Genomic DNA, 26,396 nt, shown 5'->3' on the forward strand with positions numbered 1-26,396 from the left:
CCCTGTGCTGGGAGAACCTTGTTCATCTTTCCAGACTTTCCAGTTCATCTGGAAGCCTCTCTGTGAGGGCCTCACCAACCGTCCAAAGCAGCTGGCTCCTCCAGCCTGTGTTCCCACAACATGGACACGTACACTGTTCAGTAACCGGCTGCAGCTCCCTCGTTCACATGCTTGTCTACCCCACTCACTGCTGCGACCTTCTCCACGGGCAAAAACAGTTCTTTGATTTCAGGAGATAATAAATATTTTGCTTTTAAAATAAAAGCTTTATCATTTAGGCTTTTTATCTTATTTGCCATTTAAATATTTCTTGTAAAGAAACGAAATATAATCACCTCCATTTCTTTTGCTGTGTCAAGTATCCTAGTCTGGCCTTCATCTTCAGGAGATGACTATAAGGATAAAGAAAAACACTTTATTAAAGAAAACATCAGGTGGCTAAAATCTCTGACAAACAGAAGACAGGAGAACTCCTAGTGTATTCTACATGAAGAGGCAATATTCTCAAACAGCAGCAGATGTGTATAAAATATTCAAATGCTACAGAGAAGGTGAAAACTTCCCATAACCCTAGTCTTCAGAGATAATGCGTATATAAACACATATATCATGTGCAAAAATCAATGATGATCTGTTATCTTGAAAGGTTATACTGTGATTTATTTAACTGATTTCTAGTTTTAAAAAATTATAAAAACTGTATTCCTTACATATAACTTCTGTCTTATTTTCTAGTATAAATTCTGAGAAGAGGAACTGCTGGATCAAAGGGCAGAGACATTTTAAATTTGAAATATACTGCTGTATCAACCAAATGAAAGATAAGCAATTAAAAAAAAAAAGATAAGCAATTTTAGTTCAAGACCTTTAATTAATTCAGATTAATTGATGGGAAGTATACAGTAAAAATATTTCTGAACTGATGTAAAGCTGAATGTTTTTTAGGTGATGTAAAGAAAGCAGTTTTGTGCTAAGATACAAGACCGTACAGCAGTTCTCACTGAACTTCAGGCACTGACTCAGCTGTGCTGACAGGCCGCCCAAGGACCAGCAGGCACAGGTACAGTGAAGGCAGAGCGCACAGCGGCTGCAGGCCGAGCCACCAGGAAGAGTCATAACCCCCAGAAGATGCAGGGATCCTCTAACCATGGTGACACGGACATTCTGGAGATCAGCTCTCTTCTCCACTGAACGAACATTTTCTGGTTTTCATCTTTGAGTCACGTCTCTGAATTACCCTGGATTATGAACTATGTCCAACTGAACTGGAGCTAATTTACAAGTGTTAACAAAAGACAGCAATGAGGAAGCTTTTTACTTTTTTACTTGAGGCTCCACCACTGTATTATTACTACATAAGGAAAAGGACATTCCCTATCATTTTAGTCAACTCAGTGTCAAGCCGGTGAGCCCAGACTTCCTTTTTTTGTTCGGGTACATAACACAAGCTGACTTCTGGGTTATAACCCCAAGTTTTGATTTCTACATTTCCAAGATGAGGAGATAAAGACAATCATCTGGCCCTCACAGATCCTGGTAGCCGAGTTACTTGTTTCCGTTCATTGTCCTCCACCCATGGACTCCACCCGGGCTGGGCTGTCTTTTCAGTGGAATGGAGTTCAGCTGCCACACTGGTTAATCCCATGGTTTCATAACACTGATGACTAACACTGGAGAACCAATGATAAATCACCCTGTTCTTTAGCAGCATTCTTACCGTCTCTGACTCCTGCAGGGTTCTAGAATGTCCTCCTTTTGTTAAAACATCCAGTAAACTATCTGCCATAACATATGGATAATCTTGGCATGTGGCCAAAAACTCATGGATGCTGGAAAAGAGTGTTGGGAAAGTCACTTTCATATAAATGATCTCCACTGGTGTTCTTCCTATTACAGCCAACTGTTTAATTAGATGCCTTTAACTTACACCCACGATGTGAAACTTTCCATCAAGACAGAACACAATTATACTTACATATTTACCAGTGATGGATTTATCATCATGAGAGAATTAAGCAATATCAAGAACACCATGAAAAGGAAATGCTCCTGGGGGAAAGTTCAAAGAAAAATAAGATCTCGGTGATGGTGGGGATGAGGGCTCAGTCAGTGGAATTCTTTGCTTCTCTCTCTTCACTCCTTCCCTAAGCTAAGTTGCTTCAGTCGTGTCCGACTCTGTGTGAGACGGCAGCCTACCAGGCTCCCCTGTCCTGATCGTATTTGCCTCAGGGCTCTTGTATGTACTAAAACACTCTCAAAGTTACACCTCCGGGTTGGGCTACACTCTTTGGCAGCTCCATTTGGAGGTCAAATAGCCTCATAATGTCCAAAATTGAATTGCTGGATCTTCCTCCTGAAGTAGTCCATCTAAAATCTTCCCTCTTAGTAACAGCAATGTCATCTTCTATGCTTCATCTAAAACCCTGGAATTCTCCATGACTTAGTTCTCTCACACCCCATTTTAGTGAGTCAAGAAATCCTACTTAGGCTGATGCCTGGAAAATACGGCACCAGCAATACCTTTATGTGGAATGCATGGATGAATGAATAGTCGAGAAAGGATTTATTCAAGCTGGTGAGAAGAGGTCTAAAGGATACAAACGGCTTGATCTGAAACCACAGTCACTGACTTGTAAAAACACTGCCACCACTACCACCATATGTATACAAACGTGAACAATTCCCTCTTTTCAGAGAACCAGGAAACTGCTTAATCTACTGGGTTACAGTCTTACACATAATGAAAGTTTACAAAATTCCACTGCCAAGAAGGAATAACCCAAGCTAAGCCCAACCCAAGCCAGAATGCCAGTAAATCAGGACGGTATCTCATTATGCTGATGCCATGCAAAGTACCCAGCATCCTAAACAAGAGCACACAGTTAGCTTCTCACAGAAACATGTGATGAGGGCTGGTGGAGTGGAACTGCCAGTCTACTGGGGCCTGATGGGTCAAACAGGCTTGGATGGGGGTCGGCCTTGGATCAAACCAGGTCCTACCTCCTATCTTGGGGAAAATGTGCGCTGGCTCTGACTCTGATTTGATCCCCCACAGCGATCGAATCTGGAACAGCTCACTGATGCACACACATGTTACAATGAAGCAGGTGGCACCCCAACATTCTGAAGCGACAAGCTCCTGAATTTTAGTAAGCGGAAGTACCAAACAGCTTCAAAAACATATTTTTGAAAAATACTGCAGATGCCAACACCAGAAAATATTAGGAAGACACATCCTTTCTTTAAAATATTTACTTTCCATTAAAGAATGATGATAACTGAGGGTCTGTTAATTGTCAATTAAAAAATTACTGAACACATTTCTTACCATTTGAATAACTCTGTAGGTCTAGCAACAGATCCCTTTTGTGCATCAGTGTTTTAGGACAATGCAGCTCTCAGAGTACCAATGAATTGATGACTCACCTGAAATCACTGGGGAGATCAGGGTCTTCCCCATAGGTTGAATAGATTAAATCAGAATCGTCCTTGCTGATATTTGCAAACGTGGAGTCATAATGTGGTGCATAAGAACTGTAGGGTCCGTAACTCAAGTATAACACTGTTGATGAAAACACAGGCAGAACCACAATACTATTCTTTAACTTGTATGTCAATCTATTTTTCTAATTATTAAAGATTATTCCCTTCTAACTTTGCTACTTCACTGACTGGCAAACAAATCCAAGGTAAATTATTTTCTCAAAAATACATACTTATAAGTCACAACTCTAGTGAATCTTTTCTCACAATGGGGAGGGGAAAAACAAGAAAGAAAACTCATTCTGAATATTAATACTGATTTTTCAGTTTCTTCTTTAAAATATCTAATTAATGTTGCAAAAATACCACAAATAGAGTTAAAGTAATGGTAATTATGCTTCTTTTCCTCAACTCCTTGAAAATGAGAAGAGAAAAAACTTTACTACCACATGGGAGCCTTACCCGGAGTTACTTTGTTCCTTTTATCTTCTTTGAACCCCTGCAAAGTATTCACTCCAGACTGAAGTCTTCCAGTTGTCATCCCCAGTCTCACAGGACAATAACCTGGTTCTAAAACGTAAGAGTGAGCATGGTGGAGATGGCTCATGTGGCAGTGACCCCATGGTGCTCTGCAGAGTGCCTGTGGACACACTGCTTCACGACATCCACCTGACTCCGGGCAGCCCTTACTATATCCATATATATATATATATATATATTTTTTTTTTTTTTTACCCATTTTTAACAAAAAAAATCTGAGCTGAGAAAGGCAGGAATGTAGCCAGGATCCAAATCTGGTCCTTTTCATCATACTCTGCAGTATCCTCGTATTCTTTATAATCATGTTGCACTTCACTTTAAAAAACATTTAAATGTCGGACCTTTCAGTGTTAAGATGACGGAAGTAAATCAGGAGAAAAGGTCAAGTAAAAGAAGGGGAAATCCCTGATTAAAGACAAGAATTCATAATACATTCAGGATAAATTAATCTCTACAAGAGGCAGACTTGTACTGCAGAGACGAACAGCCTTTAAAGACGAAAAGCCTGTAAACCAGGCATGAACCCCTGTAATGATGTTGGAAATCTGTGATATAAGCATAAGAACAGAGAAGGATGGTGTCAGGAGAGAATGTGGTCTCTAACAAAATCCAACAGAAAAGACTGTTTTCTTCTGAAGAGCTCTGGTTTCTGTAACAAGACCACCCTGGAATAGAGTCTACTTCCACATGTGATCAATGTGACAAAGTAGAAGCACTTGTGAGAAACTCCAAACCTCTGAACAAAATCTTCCTTCCTTGGTAAGCATCTGGTGTCTTAATTGGTACTAGTACCTCCAACCAGGAGGATGAAGCTGAGACGTGAACAGTGGTATCTTCCACCTTAAACCAGTAAACTGGCCTCCTGGGGAGGCAGCTGTTGAGTGTGAGGATCAAGTCAGTGTTGGCCGCATCTGAAAATGTCTACAGGAGCTGGAAACCCCGAAAACCAGACCAAGAGCAGAGACTAGAACCCCAGGTACAAAGAAAGGGGCAGACCTTTGTGCCTTTTAGAAAGGTTTCACCTAAATCAACTTAGCTGCATCTCTTATCACCAAATTTTCATCACTGATAAATCAGAAAGAGCAATGTTCTCAATCCTGTGGCATTTTCTACGACCCAAGACCCTAAAAAATTCTACTATGAGAAGTTCACATAAAAGTAAAAAATGGGGCCAGAGCGAAAAGAGCAAGTTGTAGGTAGCGGTGGCAGCAGCAGTTGGGTGTGGGCAGCGGTGTCGCAGGGCCACAGCCACGGCGGGGGCGGCTCCTCCGGCCTGAGCAGCAAGGCCCGGTCTATGGACTGTACCTCTGCATCAACCTGGAATGGCTGCAGGGCCTCACAGGATTTTTTTTTTTTTTTCCAAAATAAATAAATAAATAAAAAAGTAAAAGAGTTTTGTTTTGAAATCACAGCACCAGTTCCTTTCCTTCTAAGTCAAGGAGCCTATTAATGTTCTCCTGCTTCAGCATTTCAAGAGTGCGCTGCAGTGCTAAAAGGAAACATCAACAGGCTGGCATCAAGCTCTTCTCTGCTTCAAGGTTTTTTTTTACTTGTTATTCCCCAGTCCCTTACTCACCACTTTGGGATCAACCTAAACATCTCTTAAGGAAGCAGTCTTTGACCTCCAGACACTGTTACTACTCTACTGCTCTGTTCCCCTGATGCACTGATTCATGGTGGACAGGCTACCTCTTGATTCTTTTTGTTATTCTTTCCCCACTGCACAGAATGTAAGGGAAAGGACTTGTCTGTTCCTGTTTCGTTCCCTTTTACACCTAGCTCCACCTCCAGCTCCTAAGACAGTGCCTTCCTCATTGTAAGTAATAAATATTGGAAGCTATTTCCTGGAATCTTGTCATTATTCATTTCTGTATCCCCAATTATCTCCCTCCTAATGGTAGTAGGACGTTATTTATAAACATTCTCATGCTTATCACAACATGATTCCCTTCAAGATAAATGATACATATTTCCCATTCTTACCTCAAATTTCAAAATATTCCCTCTATTTCCATTAAAATATCATTTGAAAAAATAAAAGTATGACTCATGTTCTAAAACAGTGATTCCTAACCTTTATAATCTTTCTATCAACCATGGTGAAAGATATCATGTCATTTACTATATATTATTTCACTACCATTAAGGTACTACTACATGGCATATATATTCATTTTATTCCCTAAAAAGTCTGTTAAATTTTATTATGCCATAGTCTGAAGGTTTTGAGATATTGCCCGAGTCTTTTTGAGGTATCTCAAGAAGTGCCAGTGTCTCAGGGCTAGAAATGACTGCCTAATATTTTGGGTTTGTTAATGGTGGGTATGATAGTACAGGTATTTAGATATATTTAAGTCTTTTTTCAGGTGGACCACATTTTTAAAGTCTTTATTGAATGTGTACAACACTGCTTCTGTTTTACGTTTTGGTTTTCTGGCTGCAAGGCATGTGTGATCTTAGCTCCCCACCCAGGGACTGGACCCGCACCCCCTGCATTAGAAGCAAAGGCTTAGCCACTGGACTGCCAGGGACGTCCTAGGCACTTTATGTTTTAAAGAAAACTTGATTTTGTAGTACTTAGTTTGGGATGAAATAAAGTAGGCTGGCTGTTAGTATGAAGTACAGGATACCCAGACAAATTCTTTATAGATGATGATAGTTGGGTTTATCAACATTCAGACTTGCTCCTCTAAAATGTTCACCAGGGGACTGCTCTTTGCCACATTAGCATCAAGTCCATGTGCGGTCTAATTCTGTGAACCCACCTCCTACAACAGGATCCACAGGATGGAGAAGTCCCAATGTTGTTGTTCCATCTGGTTTTCTCCTTTCAAATTCACACTGCAAAGACCCAAAGTATTCAAATGGCATGAACTGTTCTATATATGATACATATGTATGTTGCTCACCAGAAAACCTCACCTTAGTTTAGTCAAACTAATATTACACGTGGCTATCATCATACTCATATCAACTTTCACATATGTATACAGGTGCTGATGGGTTAAAGAAATAAAGGTTAGAAAATCTCAGAATTTTAAAAGAGCTGCGTGGGTGCTTAAGGCCACCAAGTTCTGTTTAAACTGTTTTAAAAAAGTATACTGAAAACCAGGAAAGGGAAGTGACTTACCTAAACCCATGGATTAATTCATTTGGTTTTAGAACCAAGGTGCTAAACAACATGACTTCAAAAGACCATGTATGTTTTCTTTTCATCTTAGAAGTATGTGGTTCATTTTCCAACATTTGAACACATTAATGTCCCTTAAAAAAACCCCAAACCGTTCTAGCCAGTAACAGAGGATAATATGAATTATGTACTTTAAAAACAGGTATATTACTACTTTTTCTTCTGTGAGCGCTATCCTGAAGAGCTCTATGGCAGATATGGATTAAAAGTACACAAGCAACTTAAAAACTAAAAGTTTCAGACAACCCGAATCAGTAGGTAATGCAAAGAAAGGAAAAGCTCCATCACCTGACTATTAACAAGCCTCCTGGTCAGCTTTCCTCCAGATTCCTTAACGATGCGGTCAATCTGCTCCTGCTCTCTTTCTAAATTATTGCTTTTAAATTTATCTTCCAGCACATCTTTGTCTTTCCTGAAAACACACATTAATACTAAGTAAAAAAAAAAAAAGAAGAGGAGAAGATGAAAACATTAAAATGTAATTCTAAATATGAATACAACCAAAGTGGAGAAATGTGTGCTACTGACACCAATTAAAACTTTGTTCCCTAATGACCTGGTAAGGGGCCCCAATGACACACAAACACTAAGGCAAGCCAAGTAGTCGGTCAGTTCCCTCCCGGTGTTCAGTATTATTTGTCCTACACATTTTTCTTAGTATATTCATAAAAATGAACCATATCTCAAATATATTTTAAAAGCAGAGGGGTGCACAATTTGTTTTACAATTTGGTACACTGAAGTCCAACTTTTAAAATTTAAAATAAACATATATTACAATGTATAAATCTTAGAAATATAAGAAAAACCTGTCACAAGTTCACGTCGTGCTGTAACAGCAGAAGTCCCAACCTGCTAACTAAACCCCTCTCCCAGAGCTGACAGCGAGGTGCTGGGAGTCAGGGCAGGGAGGCAGCAGCTGAGCGGGATGGACACATTACGCAACTGAGTCAGGCCACATCAGCTGATGGCTGGAAGGACCGTGGTTCACACTGCTCCTACCAGCTGACGCTGGGTGGAAAACATGCACACATCTCAGAGACAGCCCATCTGTTTAGAAGGCAGCTTTAACTGTGCTTAGGCTTAAGTACGGGCTCGACTCCTTTGTGGAATGAGGTAATGAATATACAACTTTTTCTTAAATAGCTCCATTAATATAAACTCACTGTCAGCATGAGTCCCTCGAGACTATTTACTGGTTTTAAAACGACTTCCCTACAGAATAGACATTCAGAACTATTTTCTGAATTGTGTTTAGACAATGACAAACTGTGCTTTGTATGAGAAAAGGGGTGTCAGATCATCAAAATGGACTTTGACAAAACCCAACCAACCATGGACCCAAGGCAGGCCCCTGAATTGTATTTTCTCCCCTTACTGGCGTGGAAAAGACAGCTTAACCGTAATATTCCAAAGATTCTTTACTTTTTATTTTCCTTATTGGGGCTCTTGAAGCCCTGTGCCTCAGCGTCTCCAGCATCGTCCCTCTCTCTTGTCCAGGAACCGCTGTCCTCCCCACTCTGTGAGGTGTCTGTCCTGTCTCTCTGCTTCCGACTTTTCTGCAAGTCTGCCATGAAGTCTATGCTCTGCTTCAGGCTCTGAATTCTCTCCTAAAAATATTCAGCAGTATTCTTATTGTATATTTGCCATTCATTTGTAAAGTAACGCATTTTCCCCCATAAGAGTTTACACTTATCCTGTCATTAATTAGGGAAGAAAAACAATTAAATGTAATCCTACCGAGCAGAATAGTTAGGAACCAGGACAATAAAGTCTATTCCTTAATTCAGATAATTTCCAACATAAGAGAATGCTTTGCAACTTTACTGCATCGTCAAAAAGTTCACAGGAGAGAATGTGTGAATAAAGACTAAACCTTCTTAGCAGTAGTAAATATGAAGTTTAGTAGAATAGTGTGTGAAAATTTCATATTTAATAAAACAGTTCATCTTCTGAGATTTATGAATTATTAGATATTTAAAACGAGCATGTGAATATGGGAAGATCTCTTACATTTTGGCATCCTGGGATGGTCACTGAGGACTGGCATTTTTCTGTGTGAAAACACGCCTCAAAGAGAAAAGGCTGCTAGCAGAGTTTCTTTTTAAGAACGCATAATGTTCTAACCAAAGAAGTATTGTTTCTATTCTGTGAAACATGTGAATTTTCCATTGCATCCCTTACGGTCTGTGGTTTCTGGACAAATGTTAAAGAAGCAGACTTGTTCCTAGCAACTACTCTGCCTTTTAATTCTGTGTTGTCAATAGACAAAATATGGAGTGTAGTCTCCTACATAGCAACAGTAGGGAAGACTTCTACAGAGTAACAGAAACTAGAACTGGAAAGGACCAGAGGTCATTCAGATAAGAACAATGTAGCCCAGAAATGCTAAATGACTCAACTAAGGTCTCAGAACCACTGACTAAGAGCAGGCCTCTTGGATCTCATGATGGGGCCTTTTCTCATCATACTCTGCTGTGTTAGCAGTGCAGATTGTGACAGCCTCAGGAAATGGACCCTGCTAATTCTACTGCACTATAGTTTTTAATTATATTAAAACATATATGATATATATATAAATACATATATAACATACAAATGCTGCTGCAGAGAGAGAGTGCACTTCCCTCATAGCTCAGTCAGTAAAGAAGCTGCCTGCAGTGCAGGAGACCTGGGTTTGATTTCTGGGTGGGGAAGATCCCCTGGAGAAGAAAATGGCAACCCACTCCAGTATTCTTGCCTGCAGAATCCCATAGACAGAGGAGCCTGTCAGGTTACAGTCCATGGGGTTGCAAGAGTCAGTCACAACTTAGTGACTAAACCACCATAATTTTTAAAATAATGTCAAAACTATTTAAGTAATAAATTTTATTGTAGACAAAGACATGGGTAAAGGAGAAAATAAGAACCTTGTTAATTTATTATCTAGAGAGGAAAAGTGTTAACAGATTTAACATTGTAGTATTTTTCTAAGCATTACACATATTAGCAAATCAGAATTATACTGAATAAGCAAATTTTCTTTCAGTTAATAAACTATATCTCCCCTCTGTTTCATTAAATATTCTCTAAAATATTTTAAGTAACTGTATAGTATTTTATCCCCTGTGTGTCCCATGGTTTAATTAATGACCCCCTACTGAACATTTAACTTATTTTCAAGTTTCTGCTATTAAAAATAAAAATCTCTAGGAATCCCTATCTCTTTAGAATAAATCAGAGGAGTAAAACAGCTTTCCTGGTGGCTCAGTGGTAAACAATCTGCTACAAGGCAAGAGACCAGGGTTCAATCCCTGGGTTGGGAAAATCCCCTGGAGAAGGGAATGGCAACCCACTCCACTATTCTTGCCTGGAGAATCCTACGGACAGATAAGCCAGATAGGCTACAGTCCATGGGGTCGCAAAGAGTTGGCCATGACTGAGTGACCAACACGTGAGTAAAAATACTAGGTCAAAGGGAATGAATATTTTTTCAGGCTTTTGATGTTTACTGTTAAACTGCTTCCCAGAAAAGTTTTAACAATTTTTAGTGTTTGAACATTCCACCAGTGTTTGACATTTTCTCTGACTCCCTGGCAAACTGATTAGTACCATTAAAAAAAAAAAAATACTGGACTTTTCCTGGCAGTCTAGTGGTTAAGACCTGGAACTTCTACCGTAGGTGGCTCAGGTTCAATCCCTGGAACTTAGGGGTGTGATCAAAAAAAAAAACAACAACCGATTTTTAAAAACAGGTCTTATTTTAATATGTACTTAAAAATATTAGTTTGATTATTTCTATATGCATTTAGTGGCCATTTGTGTTTCCTCTTGTGTATGTCACTTAAGTCATTTTTTACTCATCTACTTCTAGTACCTGAAACAGAGGCTGGCATATAGAAGGTACTCAATATATGTTGGTTAAATGAATGGGCTTGGATCACAAAGTTCTCAGTAACCTTTTAACTTCCATTCTAGAATTTTATAAAGCAGAACCTACATTAGGAATATTTTCAAACTTAGAAAAAACAATGCATCAAATTAAAATAATTCAATTAAAGGAATTTTCTAAATTTCAACACAAGTCATGGAAAAAAGTTGAGTTTAATTAATTTTACTTTAAAAGCTGAATGTTGAAGCTGAAACTCCAATACTTTGGCCACCTGATGCGAAGAGCTGACTCATTTGAAGAGACCCTGATGCTGGGAGGGACTGGGGGCAGGAGAAGAAGGGGACGACAGAGGATGAGATGGTTGGATGGCATCACCGACTCGATGGACATGGGTTTGGGTGAACTCTGGGAGTTGGTGATGGACAGGGAGGCCTGGCGTGCTGTGGTTCATGGGGTCGCAAAGAGTTGGACATGACTGAGGGACTGAACTGAACTGAACTTTAAAAGCAATGTCTTTCTTTTTCGGTAACCCAAAAGTCTCCAAATCAGCATACTGTTTATCAATTCTCCATTTTACAAATGACTAAAGGGTTGATTCTTTGCCATGTATTATTAATGGCTAACACCTATTGTGTTAGCCTAAACCTGTACGTGTTCTACCTACACCTATACTGTGTTATACCTATACGTTTGATTCCTGGGTTGGGAAAATCGCCTGGAGAAGGGGCTAACAGTGTACCTATAACCTATCAGTACAGGTATCGAACCTGTACCTACTGAGCTGTCACTCATAGGGTATAATTCTGTGAGGTAAGTACTACTGTTACACCATTTTATATGATGGTAAAACGGTTGAGAAAGGTCACATGGCCTGCCTAAGGTCACACAAGTGTCTCAACAGCACAGCCAGGACTTGAAATCTGATTAGTCTGACCCAAGGTCACTATAAATATAATACAGCATTTAGTATTTATTTAGGAGGTCAAAACAGTTATTCTTCATATGTCCACTCTTTATAAAAATAACACATCTACTAACAGTCACAATTTGTGTATAACTGAAAAAAATGATGAATGACTGCTCTACAACTTTTACACTGAATTAAAAACCAGTTATTTTTCAAAAGACACCATTCATGGAAGGGTGTGCTCGGCTCTCTTGGGAGATGTGCTGTTAAAAAGAGTAACTCAGAAGGTCTAAATTTAAACATTTAAAAATCACTGTTGTAAGAATCTCTCCCATCTAGGGTGGACAGAATAGTCAACAGGAAGCTATAACACAGGATGGGTAGGGCTCCTCAACAGGAAGAGATCTGAAGGAAAGGAAGACAACAGAGAGAGAAAGGGGAAAGTGGACAGAGGTTTTTTTTTGTGCTTCCAGACACCCCACCCTCAATAAAATGCAAGAGCTTCTGGAATCATTTGCATCTTGTATTAACTGTATTATTTAAAGATGAGAAAACAGTGGTAAATCAAAGTTGAAAAATTTACTGGATATATTATGTTTGCAAATCAAACCTTATTCTAAAAATTAAATGTGCAGATTCTGGAGAAAACACGGCATTTTTGGGGTGTACCTTTACTTCAAATACAAAAATAAATATCTGCAGGTTAAAATAATTTGAATATGGCTTGGTCTTGGATTCTGAGTATTTCTGCAAAGGATGGGATAAACACTTTATATTCCCCTTTCCTCTGCATATTTTGCCAAAGATGGGTAACTGGCTTACATTACAGCTTCCCAAGTCTTTAGGAAAGAGTGGAAATTGATGTTGTCTAAATATTAGGAGCGCAAGAATGATCATCAATCTAAATGTTTTTCTTTCCTCAGTTAAGTGGATCCAAGAAACTTTCAGAGCCAAGCACACAGACACCAAGACATCTGCACCTCAAGGCAATTCTTTAAGCGTAAAACTGTGACACAGATCAGATCAGATCAGATCAGTCGCTCAGTTGTGTCCGACTCTTTGCGACCCCACGAATCGCAGCACGCCAGGCCTCCCTGTTCATCACCAACTCCCGGAGTTCACTCGGACTCAAGTCCATTGAGTCAGTGATGCCATCCAGCCATCTCATCCTCTGTCGTCCCCTTCTCTTGCCCCCAGTCCCTCCCAGCATCAGAGTCTTTTCCAATGAGTCAACTCTTCTCATGAGGTGGCCAAAGTACTGGAGTTTCAGCTTTAGCATCATTCCTTCCAAAGAAATCCCAGGGCTCATCTCCTTCAGAATGGACTGGTTGGATCTCCTTGCAGTCCATGGGACTCTCAAGAGTCTTCTCCAACACCACAGTTCAAAAGCATCAATTCTTCAGTGCTCAGCCTTCTTCACAGTCCAACTCTCACATCCATACATGACCACAGGAAAAACCATAGCCTTGACTAGACGGACCTTTGTTGGCAAAGTAATGTCTCTGCTTTTGAATATGCTATCTAGGTTGGTCATAACTTTCCTTCCAAGGAGTAAGTGTCTTTTAATTTCATGGCTGCAGTCACCATCTACAGTGATTTTGGAGCCCAGAAAAATGAAGTCTGCCACTGTTTCCCCATCTATTTCCCATGAAGTGATGGGACCAGATGCCATGATCTTCGTTTTCTGAATGCTGAGCTTTAAGCCAACTTTTTCACTCTCCACTTTCACTTTCATCAAGAGGCTTTTGAGTTCCTCTTCACTTTCTGCCATAAGGGTGGTGTCATCGGCATATCTGAGGTTATTGATATTTCTCCCAGCAATCTTGATTCCAGCTTGTGTTTCTTCCAGTCCAGAGTTTCTCATGATGTACTCTGCATATAAGTTAAATAAACAGGATGACAATATACAGCCTTGACGTACTCCTTTTCCTATTTGGAACCAGTCTGTTGTTCCATGTCCAGTTCTAATTGTTGCTTCCTGACCTGCATACAGATTTCTCAAGAGGCAGGTCAGGTGGTCTGGTATTCCCATCTCTTTCACAATTTTCCACAGTTTATTGTGATCCACACAGTCAAAGGCTTTGGCATAGTCAATAAAGCAGAAATAGATGTTTTTCTGGAACTCTCTTGCTTTTTCCATGATCCAGCAGATGTTGGCAATTTGATCTCTGGTTCCTCTGCCTTCTCTAAAACCAGCTTGAACATCTGGAAGTTCATGGTTCACGTATCGCTGAAGCCTGGCTTGGAGAATTTTGAGCATTACTTTACTAGTGTGTGAGATGACTGCAATTGTGACACAGATGACCACCACAAAAACTGGAAAACCACGTGCACCTGCGCACGACTTGTTCCTACTATCCTCCAACTCCCCTCAATTTCAGCCTGAGCTCTTGATTCTGATTTCTTTCTCTTCCTCATACCCATTTCTTTTTCTTTTTTGCAAAATCATTCTATCTTGTTCTTCTTGGTATACTCCCTACTCTGGCTCTTATCTAAAATCAGCATATTAATGCTAGCAATTATCTTGGAGACCTTCTTCTCTACAGATAAGAACACAGAGGCCCAAGGTCCACAAGTTAGTGGAAAAGAGGTAAAACTGGAACCCAGTCTTCTGACTTCCTGCCAAGATACGGTTTGTCTTAGTTAATTTTCCATCTATTCAGAGCTGTGAGAAAAACCTCACAAGACGTGATTCATCTGGTGAGTTCTCTTCCTCTTCCAGTAGATGCAAGTGATCACTCAATTTCATCAGCCACGGCTCTGCAATGAGACTCCTGTCACTCTTTGCCACTATCTACGGCATCTTTGTTTTGAATACGTTATTGTGTAAGCTTCCTCATGAAGCTTGATGATGATAATGATGTGTCCTCTACATACATTTCTCCCACTTCACACACCTTACTATGTATCGCTTCTTGTTCTTGGGAGAATCTGCTCCTGTGGGGGGAATCTGCTCCTGTGGGGAGGTGGCTTTCAGACAATTAGAGGAGTGATTCCTCATTTGTCTATTTCCTTTCTTTCTACCTGAAGGAGATCCTGTGCTTCACCAGAACATTAGCTTCCACCCCTGCAAAGGGAAATAAGGTACTATCCTTCCAAAAGATTTCATAACTCATGTAATCTATCCTGTCCTGGAATTCAAGATGATATCTGTTTCACAGTCAATATAAGTCTATCTGATGAATACCAACTCAACAGCTTCCAAATAAATAATTACAAGTGAATGCCAATATTTATTTGTATCAATTCCAAATGAGAATCTTCCTGCTGTAATTTTCTTCTCTATGTTAAAGTTTTTTTTCATTTAATATTTCCTACTTTAATATAACCTGTCTATAAAATAAAACCTGAACTGTATTGGATCTGTATCACTATGACCAAAATCAAAGGAATATAAATTTTATAATAATTATTATTTATGACAAAGAATTTCCTTTACCTGGCTAAGAATTTTCATCCCTGAGTGCAACAGCTTTTTCGCAGCTTTATAATAAATCGTCTCTGGTTTGTTGTAAATCATAGCGTTAGTACACATTAGTTTGAAGTTATCCTGCAGAGAAAATATTAGGGAGGAATGCATTAAGACAAAACAAAGTACCCTCCTGTCCTGGTCTAAAATTATGCAGGTCCTCAAAAAACTCAAAACAACAACCATCAAACAAACAAAAACAAACCAGTAAAAAAACACCATCTTTCTGTTTACTAAACAACATTAATAGCAATTTATTAAGTTTTAAAACTAACAAAACAAATACTGCTAAATTAATTTAAACATCCTACTACATTCCTTTACAAATTCTTAAACATTCTACAGTAACTGCATAAACTTTAGATTCGGGGATAAAATTTTAAAATGGGTTTCTTCAGTATAATATTATTGCACACAAAGAAAATTAGAAAATACTTCTATCTTACATTTAATAATTACTGAGTATTTCATTTAATTAAAAAAATCCTTAGTTTAAAAACAAACATCTTAATTATCCATTGATGAATTAAATATTTTATTTTGGATCTTGACTGAAAACTGGGACAATTGTAAATTATCTTAACAATATTTCCTACCAGAGTCAAAATAACTGAGCAAATGGCAAAACATTTACACTAATATTCTTTTAAGTGTTTGGATACTATTATAATTTGCAGAATGTTGCAAAGTCATGCCAACCTGAAATAAACCATACAACTTCAAAGACTTATAATATGTAACCAGAGTAGGCAAACTATCAAAACTGTACTTTTGGTTTAAATTTCAAAGTATGCACATGTGCTAGGGAACTCAATTCCACTGCATATTTTCATGGTTAAGTAATTTTTACATTGTATAAATGTGAGAGTGATTATGCCAAGGCCTTACTAAACAAAAATGATAAAAACTCAACAAAAAAGAACCTGACCCTCAATCTCCTCTGAATTTAAAACATTTAAGCCCCGCTATTTAATAACTAGTGATGACAGCTTAGAACATTTAATGTAATGAAAACAGGTAGACTGAATATTATTTAAAAGTACATGAGAAGACTGAGTCAAGTGTCACAATAAATTTGGTATTAAATTTAAAGCAGACGAAGTATATGTGGATCCTCAGTTCTTGGCCAAGTCTCTAATCAGTTAGGATTTTGTTAGGTCTTCATCTCTAGGAATCTGAGGAAAGCTATGGATCCACTCCTCAAGCACACACATGTAATACAAAGGTGAACACAAAATTTCCCTGTATGTAATTTTATAAAATTCTTGATCCCTCTAAAGGCTCATCCATGGCTACCCAAAGGACCCCAGGTTCAGAACCTTTGGTATAGATATTCTGAAAAGCTTCCATTCCATTAAAATTATTAAATATATATTTGGGGAAGGAGAGGCAAATGAGGGGAGACAAACTAGATGACTACCACACTAAATGACCACTGGTCCTATACCTGGAAAAAGTACTGGATCATTCTACAGATTACAGGTCTGACCCATTACTTCATGAATCTTTTAAAAATTACGTATTTCTTTAGTACCATTTTTGGCTGTGCTGGATCCTTGTTGCTGCATGGGCTTTCCTCCAGGTGCGGAGAGCATGGGCTACCCTCTAGTTGTGAAACGTGGACCTCCCAGTGTTGTGGCTTCTCCTTACAGAGCACAGGCTCAACAGTTATGGTGCACAGGCTCAGATGCTCTATGCCATGTGGGATCTTCCTGGGTCAGGGATTGAACCTGCATCTCCTATCTGATCCCTGGGTTGGGAAGATCCTCTGGAAAAGGGAAAGGCTACCCACTCCAGTAGTCTGGCCTGCAGAACTGCATGGACTGTATAGTCCATGGAGTCGCAGAGAGTCAGACACGACTGAGTGACTTTCACTTTCACTCTTCCACTGGCAGGCAGGTTCTTTACCACTGAAGCTCCAGGAAGCCCTATTAGTCCATGAATCTTAACTGTCATGTGCTAGGTTGGAGAAGGCAATGGCACCCACTCCAGTACTCTTGCCTGGAAAATCCATGGACGGAGGAGCCTGGTGGGCTGCAGTCCATGGGGTCGCTAAGAGTCAGACACGACTGAGCGACTTCGATTTCACTTTTCTCTTTCATGCATTGGAGAAGGAAATGGCAACCCACTCCAGTGTTCTTGCCTGGAGAATCCCAGGGACAGAGGAGCCTGTTGGGCTGCCGTCTACAGAGTCAGACACGACTGAAGTGACTCAGCAGACTTTACTGGATTTTTGTGTAATGGCAATTGTTCTTTCATAAAGTTGAATGACCTTTCTGTATACTTCCAAGTATTTAAAAAAAAAAAAACAGCCAACCTCAAACAGTTTTATGAGCTGGATAAGCTAATTAAACTTTACATGGGGCTATTGAATTTTCCTGAGAAAAAAATATAGCTCTACAGAAAACTCCAAAGTTAAAAATACTTGTTCATTTTAATTATGATAAATCTTGACCATCTGCTCAAAAACACTCAGTGGGCATACTTCTACTCTCTCTTGTCATCGTAAGGGAAAGATCAAAGGAAAGTTATTCACAGAAAGGAAAAAAAACTGAAAAATTTTCCATTAAGCAATAATAAGATCAGAAACATGCTGAAATAAACAGTTTTAGCTTAATTTTCACCAGATGAAAAGTTGAGAAAAATTTCTGTTTCTCTGAGTACAAGAGAATATAATTCAGGTTTTTCAGAGTGAAATATACAGTCAAACTGATAGTAAAGACAGAACTAAATGCTAGTATTATTCATAAAATTCAGCTAATCAACGTGCATGGAAAAAAAAAAAGAGACCAAGTAAAGATAACATTTACTGTCTTATTTTCCTTCTATAAATGATTAGGGTCTAGTCCGTGGGTCAGATGAAAACACTACAATATTCATTCAGAAAAAAAAAACAAAGGTAGAGTAGACACACTGTTTAAACACTTTAGTTTCTGGTGGTTTGGTACAGAGCAAATTAAAACAGAAAACACACGGCTCCTTTTCTTAGGATGATTAAAATGAAAAGCTTAACTCTGAAACCAGCATCTGCTGCTGCTGCTGCTGCGTCACTTCAGTCGTGTCCGACTCTGTGTGACCCCATAGACGGCAGCCCACCAGGCTCCCCCGTCCCTGGGATTCTCCAGGCAAGAACACTGGAGTGCATTGCCATTTAAAGACAGAAAAACGTCAACTATAACACTAGGCATGTGTATCATCTTCATGGCTTGTAGGTTCTTTACTTGTAAGTTTAAAATTTCTTATTGCTGAATGTTGAAGAAAATATGCTAAAAAAAATATAGCCAAAGTGAATTCAGGGAGCAACTCACTTTCATCAAACTAGAAAATGTAATTAAACTTCTGCTTGGTATTTCTCGACAAGCCAATATATTCTCTATTTTACATGTCCAGAAACAGAAAAAGAGACTACTCTAAATCAAATTCCATTAAAATACTGACTTTGTTCAATATTTTGTAAAAATCTATAATGGAAAATAATCAAGAAAAAAATATATAGCCAAATCACTTTGTGGTACACCTGAAACCAATACAACATTGTAAATCAACTATACTTCAATTAAAAAACTATCAATTTTACCTGTATTCATCTGAAATTTAAAATCAAACATTTTCATTTTAAAGGATGAGAAAATATTTCATAGAACACATGAATTTCAAAATTTTACCAAAACCCACAAAATAATAAAGACAGCAGATGACTTATTTTGTCTGGTTTTCTATCACCAAGCTCAAACATGTTTTCTAAGACAAAAAAAATACAGATTTTTGGATATTAAAATAAACTTGAGAATGATTCTGAATACCAGACATGCAGATTTCTACAAAGACTTCGCATACCCAGGATCCAAAAGTTTGGCTCTTAATTGAATAGATACTGTAGCATAGCTCAGTCTATTCTCCAATACAACATAAATAACAAGTTACCTTCAGTTCTTCTATGGACTGGTAATCATTGTTCTTGATCTTTTCTTTCATGGTACTAAAATCCATTGGGTGTTTAATGATCATGGAGTAGCCGGGGGCAATAAAATCAGTCACAGGAAATGAAAAGAAAGCACTTGGGTCTTTTCTGTGAAGACAGGAAAAAAGCAATTTTATTTCTACTACAAACAAAATTACTGGTCAAGGAGTATTAAGTCAGAGGAAATCCTTCAGATGTAGAATTTGTAGCAGGCTAATATGTTTTTCACTAAAAACTGAAGTAATGATTTTAAAGACTAATAACTATTTAATAAGGTTCAGATGCTTTACATATAAATTGTACCCTTAAGACAGAATCTTTTAAAATATGCAGCTTAATTAATTTGCAACATCTCCAACACAGGGAAAGATGAAACAAAATAAGAAATCTAGACTAACTAAAAAATGTCTTGTACTCTGGGAGATTAATACTATGTATTTTTTATTAACCATAGAGAAAAAGCAGAAATAGTAACTAAAATACACATCTGCAGTCTTCCACACTGGTTTCTAGCTAGGCTTGGACTCTTGGTGGGTCACAGAGCTGTTGCATACTCATGAGTACAGCTGGCCCTCTGTATCTGTGAGCTTCCCAAACGTGGATATGAGAGCTGACTGTTCACTGGACTGCTGCCATTTTATGTAAGGGACTTGAGCATCCTTGGATTCTGGTACCCACGGGGGCTCCTGGAATCAATCCCCTGTGGATACCAAAGGACAACCATATACATTTTCTTAAATTAATGGGTATAACTTCTATCGTGTGTGTAGGGGACTGCTCAAAAAACGGACATTAAAAAGGTTATCATAATACCTCCAAACTTGAGACCCAGTGCTTTCTATCATAGGTTCTTTTTTTTTTTTAAACTTTACAATATTGTATTAGTTTTGCCAAATGTTGAAATGAATCCGCCACAGGTATACCTGTGTTCCCCATCCTGAACCCTCCTCCCTCCTCCCTCCCCACACCCTCCCTCTGGGTCGTCCCAGTACACCAGCCCCAAGCATCCAGTACCGTGCATCGAACCTGGACTGGCGACTCGCCTCATACATGATACTACACATGTTTCAATGCCATTCTCCCAAATCTCCCTACCCTCTCCCTCTCCCAGAGTCCATAAGACTGATCTATACAGCAGTGTCTCTTTTGCTGTCTCGTACACAGGGTTATTGTTACCATCTCTCTAAATTCCATATATATGCATTAGTATACTGTACTGGTGTTTTTCTTTCTGGCTTACTTTACTCTGTATAATAGGTTCCAGTTTCATCCATCTCATTAGAACTGATTCAGAGGGTGTGGAGAAAAGGGAACTCTCTTACACTGTTGGTGGGAATGCAAACTAGTACAGCCACTATGGAGAACAGTGTGGAGATTCCTTAAAAAACTGGAAATAGAACTGCCTTATGATCCAGCAATCCCACTGCTGGGCATACACACTGAGGAAACCAGAAGGGAAAGAGACACGTGTACCCCAGTGTTCATCACAGCACTGTTTATAATAGCCAGGACATGGAAGCAACCTAGATGCCCATCAGCAGATGAATGGATAAGAAAGCTGTGGTACATATACACAATGGAGTATTATCATAGGTTCTTAACTCTGGCTGTGCATGAGAATCATGAGAGGAGCTTTAAAAAGAATTCCAGTGCGGTGGGAGGCTAACCCTAGACTCACTACACGCGAATCTCTTGGGGGAGGAAGAGTGGTCCAGGCACTGATTTTTCTAGGCTTGAATTTTGGTACTTACAAACTTACAGGACAGACAGAGTTGAAAACCACTGCTCTATATGATTAGTTCATTAGACTGTTATTTTCCTCTGGAAATTTGGCATATCAAAGCTTTCTTACTCCAAATAACCACAGCATTAAAAATGCTTAAAAAGCCATAATAATGGCAGCAATTTAAAAAATAAATTTACCACATGCCAGGCACAGTGGTAGGGAATTGATGTATTTTTATATCTAATGCTCACAAAGGGAGAAGGCAATGTCACCCCACTCCAGTACTCTTGCCTGGAAAATCCCATGGACGGAGGAGCCTGGTGGGCTGCAGTCCATGGGGTCGCTGAGTCGGACACGAATGAACGACTGCACTTTCACTTTTTACTTTCATGCACTGGAGAAGGAAATGGCAGCCCACTCCAGTGTTCTTGCCTGGAGAATCCCAGGGATGGGGGAGCCTGGTGGGCTGCCGTCTATGGGTTTGCACATAATCGGACACGACTGAAGTGACTTAGCAGCAGCAGTAGCAATGCTCACAAAGGCCATCAGGGAGCTGGTATTCTTACTTAAGAGATGAGGATACTGAGGCTCAGAGGTCATATTATTTGTTTTATGTCATAAATCTCATAAAATACAGAGTTAGAATCTGAACTCAGGTGTGTGTGTATCTGTCTTGGTTCTTCCCAGCAGGACACCTAGCTGTAAGAGTAAAAAATATTGAGAATAAGCAAAAAGTTCCACTTTGGAACTTACAGATCCAAATGCATACTGTCCATAGAAGTTACTTGAATAACACCACAAAGCATCTCTGGTGGACCTCTTCAGAGAAAATTATCTAGACTTCCTAAAATTAGTCATTTTAATACAGAGTCTGACTTGGTTTGACCAAAGATGCTATTACTAAACCTGGTCAATTACATTCTTTTCCAGTATTTGCGCTGAGCCTCAAGGATCAAGAATCACTACAGCTATTCAAAAAAAATATGGCTCTAAAGTTCTAATTTCCATAATGTTCTGAGCAATGTGAACATTCTCAGACTGAGAGAGACTCTGATAAGTAGATTTCTCTTACGGAGACACCATTAACTTATATTCTGGTCTTATATCGCAAGAAACAAAATTAAAAGGTAGCCGAACACTTTATAGTCAAAAATTCTAATTGAGTTGGAATGCTCAATACTTAACCTGTTCACTCCTTTGGGACAAGCAATGAATGATTTATTCAAGTGTAAAGACTTGAGATGTAAATTTCTCAACTGTTCTTTAACACCAAAAAGGAAGAGAGGTCACTGATTTCTGATTTTCACTGAATAGGTGTTGAATACAGATAGCTTTATTTTAAAAAATATTTATGATAAGTTCTGGGGTTGACATATAAGTCCAACACAGTCAGAAGAAATCTCACGATATGAATGGATGCCCTATATCCATGAATCCTCTGCTAATAATGTAGATGTCTTTGGGCTAAAACTTTAAATTCTGAGTGAACTGAGGTATCAAAATATTTTAACAAGGATCAAGTTATTTTTTTCTCTTTTAAGAACTTCACATTGGTTTTATCAAGATACTATAATTTTTAGAACAAATTTCTGCATTTAAGAGAGGGTACAAATCTTATTTATGGTATTTTGTTTCTTCTCCCAAACTTGGTAATTACTGAACACTCACAGCAGTGATAAGCAGCACAGACATATACAAAGTGTTTTGATCTATTAGCAAATGGAAATACCTGTATTGTTTAATCCTGGTTTAAAGCTGTAACATCAGAAGTTACTTTAGATTAAGGAAAAATCTGCCATTAAGAGGATTATGTAACACTCTTCAAGCTGCCAGTTAAAACAACCCAAATGAGAACATCTAAAAGTCAGCCTCTTGGAGTACTTCTATTGCCAGGCAAAATATTTATCATCCACTTTAAAATCAAGTACGTTTGGATACAGGCCACAAGATGTGACTTGAAATAATAATGAAAAGAAGTGGTTTGGATCCTCTATTTCCCATTTCAATTTCCAGGTTACAAAAATGCTAGAAAAAAAACTCACCTCTGCAGTTGTCGCATCAGTTGATTCAAAGCTTCTTGAAGAGGTGTCTGTTCTACTTCTAAAGCAAAGAAAAAAGAGCGTTTTAAGAGAGAAGATCTAGACAGTATTGTTTAGCTTATTTTCTATACATGACTTATCTCATATCCATCATTAAATTATCTCATACAGAAATTCCATTTATTTTTCAAATATGCTGAAGTGAGAACAAGAAGTTTGAAACAGAAATTAACTTAAAGTTCTTAAGCAGTAATATAAGAAAATGTAAACAAATTTTAATTTAACAGCTTTTAAACTTTTAACTTTCCCTGGCTAACATCCTTAAAATAATTTCAGCTTCCTCATTCAGGACAGTTAATTCAGAGTTATTCCAACCTTCTTGTTTGGCTAAAGAGCTTGCGAGAGGCTTCTCAGGAGGCAAGTCTAATCGTACAGGGGCCTGACACTGTAGGTCTTTTTCTGCCTCAATATCCACATGGTCACGATCTCGTTTTCTTTTATCCTCCTAAATGGAACAAAAGGAGATAATTTACAAATATTTCAGAATTGATTCCTTTAAAATAAATCATTTAATTTCAGTGGAAAAAAATAAGATGCCACTGAAGATTATTAATAATGAAATTTTACTGCCATCTACTGGGAAATAAGAGAACACCATGTTCATAAATGGGGGAAAGTGCTTCTATATGCTAGAATTAAATAATCAGAAAAATAATACTATTCATAAAAGCAAAATAACACACCAGGAGTAAATCTAATAAAAGATGACCAATTACCTTTTAGGAAAAATTACGAAACATTATTGAAAGGCCATTGTGAAAGACCTGAATAAAGGAGATATACCATGTTCATGAACTGAAAGATAGTCAGTTCGCTCCAAAGTAATCTATAAATAAAATGCAAAGCCTATCAAAATTGTAAGACAGGATTTTCCATGAAATTTGACAAGCCAGTCATAATTTATCTTGAAGAGTGAATTATCAGAACAGTTTTGAAAAAGGTCACAATAAAACGTGTGCTATCAGTTTGTATAAAGTGACAAGACAATGTAGGTCTGACACAGGGACAAACAAATCTATGAAACAGAGACCAGAGACAGACCTGTGCACACAGACAAGTCCTGACAGATCAGAGCGGCGCGATAAATCAACTACAAACGGGCAGTGCTGGGACAACTGGTTATCTCGATGAGATTAGAGCTCTACCTTATACCCCATGCAAAAATAAATTGTAGATACATTAAAGACTTAATTTTAAAACTTGACATAAAGTAAAAGAATCTTTATGACTTAAGAATAGGGAAAGATTTTATCTATAAAACTAAAAGACTAGCTACTGACTGAGAAACACAAATAAATCAAAATATTAGCAAAGATTACATAAAGAGCATCTACAAATTCATGTAAAAAGGCAAATAACCCAACAGAAAATGGGTAAAGGAAATTACAGGTAAGCCCCAGAAAAAACACCTAGAAATGTTAAGAAACATGAAAACTAGCTTCAAGACCCCCGGAACTCTGGGAATTATGAATTTAAAAACTGGAAGGTACTTCACATCTCTATGAGTGGTAAAAATTAAAATGTCAGAAAATTTCAAGTTTTGAAAAAAATGTGGAGAAATAGGGCTCTCATACCTTGCAGTGCATTTGTGTGTGCTAAATCGCTTTAGTTGTATCCGACTCTGTGTAACCCCATGGCCTGCAGCCCACCAGGCTCCTCTGTCCATGGGGATTTCCTAGGCAGTAATACTGGAGTGGGTTGCCATTTCCTTCTCCAGGGGATCTTCCCAAAGCTGGGACTGAACCTGCGTCTCCTGCACTGGCAGGTGGATTTTTTTACCAACGACCCACCAGGGAAAACCTACAACAACCTTTTACCCTACTTCTCAGTTATTCTACTCCTGGGCAGGTACCCTGGAGAAACTTCCTTTCACAACTGTATATGAAGACATGCACAAGAATATTTACTTCAGCACTCTGAAATAGTAAAAAATTAGGAACAACTTACTAAAAGGAAAATGCTACTAAAAGGAAATACATTAATAAATTATGGCATATTTACACAGCAGGTAAAATTAATAGGCTAAAGTTACACTGTATCAGCATGTATTATGTTTAGAAACAATTTCTAGAGGAAAAAGTTGAGAATTGTTACAAGATCAGCTATGTAAGTTTTGAAAATATTCAAAGTGTACTTTACAAATATACACAGAAGTAGTAAAAATATAAAACAAGTTTACACGATACACACCAAATTCATGGTTCTCTCTAGGGAATGAGAAAGAGGAATGGATTCTGGGAGGATACACAAAAAGCTTCATTGGTGTCTGTACTCTGATATCTTTAAAAAAACATAAAACCAAGCAAAAAGCAAAATGTTATGTTTTGCTAAAGCTGAATGGTTGGCATCCAGGTAATAGTTTAAAAAAAAATCCTGTTTTTTGCATCTTAAAAATTAAATTTTAGAGTAAAATTGCCCCAAACCATCTATTTTACACTCCTGAGAATCAAGATTCTCAATAGGATCTTATTTTCTTGGTCTACGTCCTAATTCCTTATTCTAGGATGCAGAGTGGTGGTTCTCAAAGTATGGTTCCCAGACTAGCAACATCAGCATTATCTGGGAAATTACTAGAAATGCAAATTCTGAAGGTCTCATGAAGGTTCTCAAGCATCAGCGTGCATCAGAATCATTTGAAAGTCTTGTTAGAACACTAGTGATTGGGTCCTGTCCCCAGAATTACTGATCCAGTAGGTCTAGTGGAGAGTCTGTGAATCTGCATTACTAACAAGTTTCTAGGCTATGTGGGTGTTGCCCATGCAGGGATCACACTTGGAGCACCAGTGATACAGAGCTCCACGTTCTATAGTCCAAAGCATCTAATACAGAAAATATCTGGCTGAAGCGCCAGAGAACAATGTTATAAATTGTACTTACTGGGGACTTGAGGTCAGTTTCCATTAAGTTGACTGGTGTCTTTTTTTATGGCCCTATGACATATTCTGGGGCAGTAATTTTTGACTCAGGGAAGTTTTGTATATTTTCTCCAGAAAAACTGGCATTAATCTTTTGTAGATTGGCAGGTTTTGAACATCTGTTCAATGGAAAAAGACCTCAGAGACAAGATCTCTTCCTGTTAAATGTAAACAGTGGATAAAGGACAGCTTGAAAGGCAATTAAGCACTCTCCTAGGTAGAAAGAACTAAGGCC

The 26,396-nt window shown here is 38.4% G+C and overlaps 1 protein-coding gene across 4 annotated transcripts in view; it reads right to left on the bottom strand.

The window, feature by feature from the left end:
* BRD7 (bromodomain containing 7) overlaps window positions 1-26,396 on the bottom strand; it is a 45,044-nt gene that overhangs the window by 3,182 nt on the left and 15,466 nt on the right. For all 4 annotated transcript variants that reach the window (XM_086350602.1, XM_086350601.1, XM_086350604.1 and 1 more), the window contains exons 3-13: window positions 23,562-23,691; window positions 23,190-23,247; window positions 19,385-19,529; window positions 15,431-15,541; window positions 8,639-8,823; window positions 7,502-7,625; window positions 6,789-6,864; window positions 3,946-4,053; window positions 3,427-3,562; window positions 1,718-1,829; window positions 336-392 (exon numbers count right to left, since the gene is read on the bottom strand). In XM_086350602.1, coding sequence (XP_086206728.1) covers window positions 336-392; window positions 1,718-1,829; window positions 3,427-3,562; window positions 3,946-4,053; window positions 6,789-6,864; window positions 7,502-7,625; window positions 8,639-8,823; window positions 15,431-15,541; window positions 19,385-19,529; window positions 23,190-23,247; window positions 23,562-23,691 — 1,242 coding nt within the window. The remainder of the gene's footprint in view (window positions 1-335; window positions 393-1,717; window positions 1,830-3,426; window positions 3,563-3,945; window positions 4,054-6,788; window positions 6,865-7,501; window positions 7,626-8,638; window positions 8,824-15,430; window positions 15,542-19,384; window positions 19,530-23,189; window positions 23,248-23,561; window positions 23,692-26,396) is intronic.

The sequence above is a fragment of the Bos grunniens genome, chromosome 18, assembly GCF_055505025.1.
Source record: "Bos grunniens cultivar Pamir isolate PY7600 chromosome 18, Bosgru_T2T1.0, whole genome shotgun sequence".
NCBI lineage: Eukaryota > Metazoa > Chordata > Mammalia > Artiodactyla > Bovidae > Bos > Bos grunniens.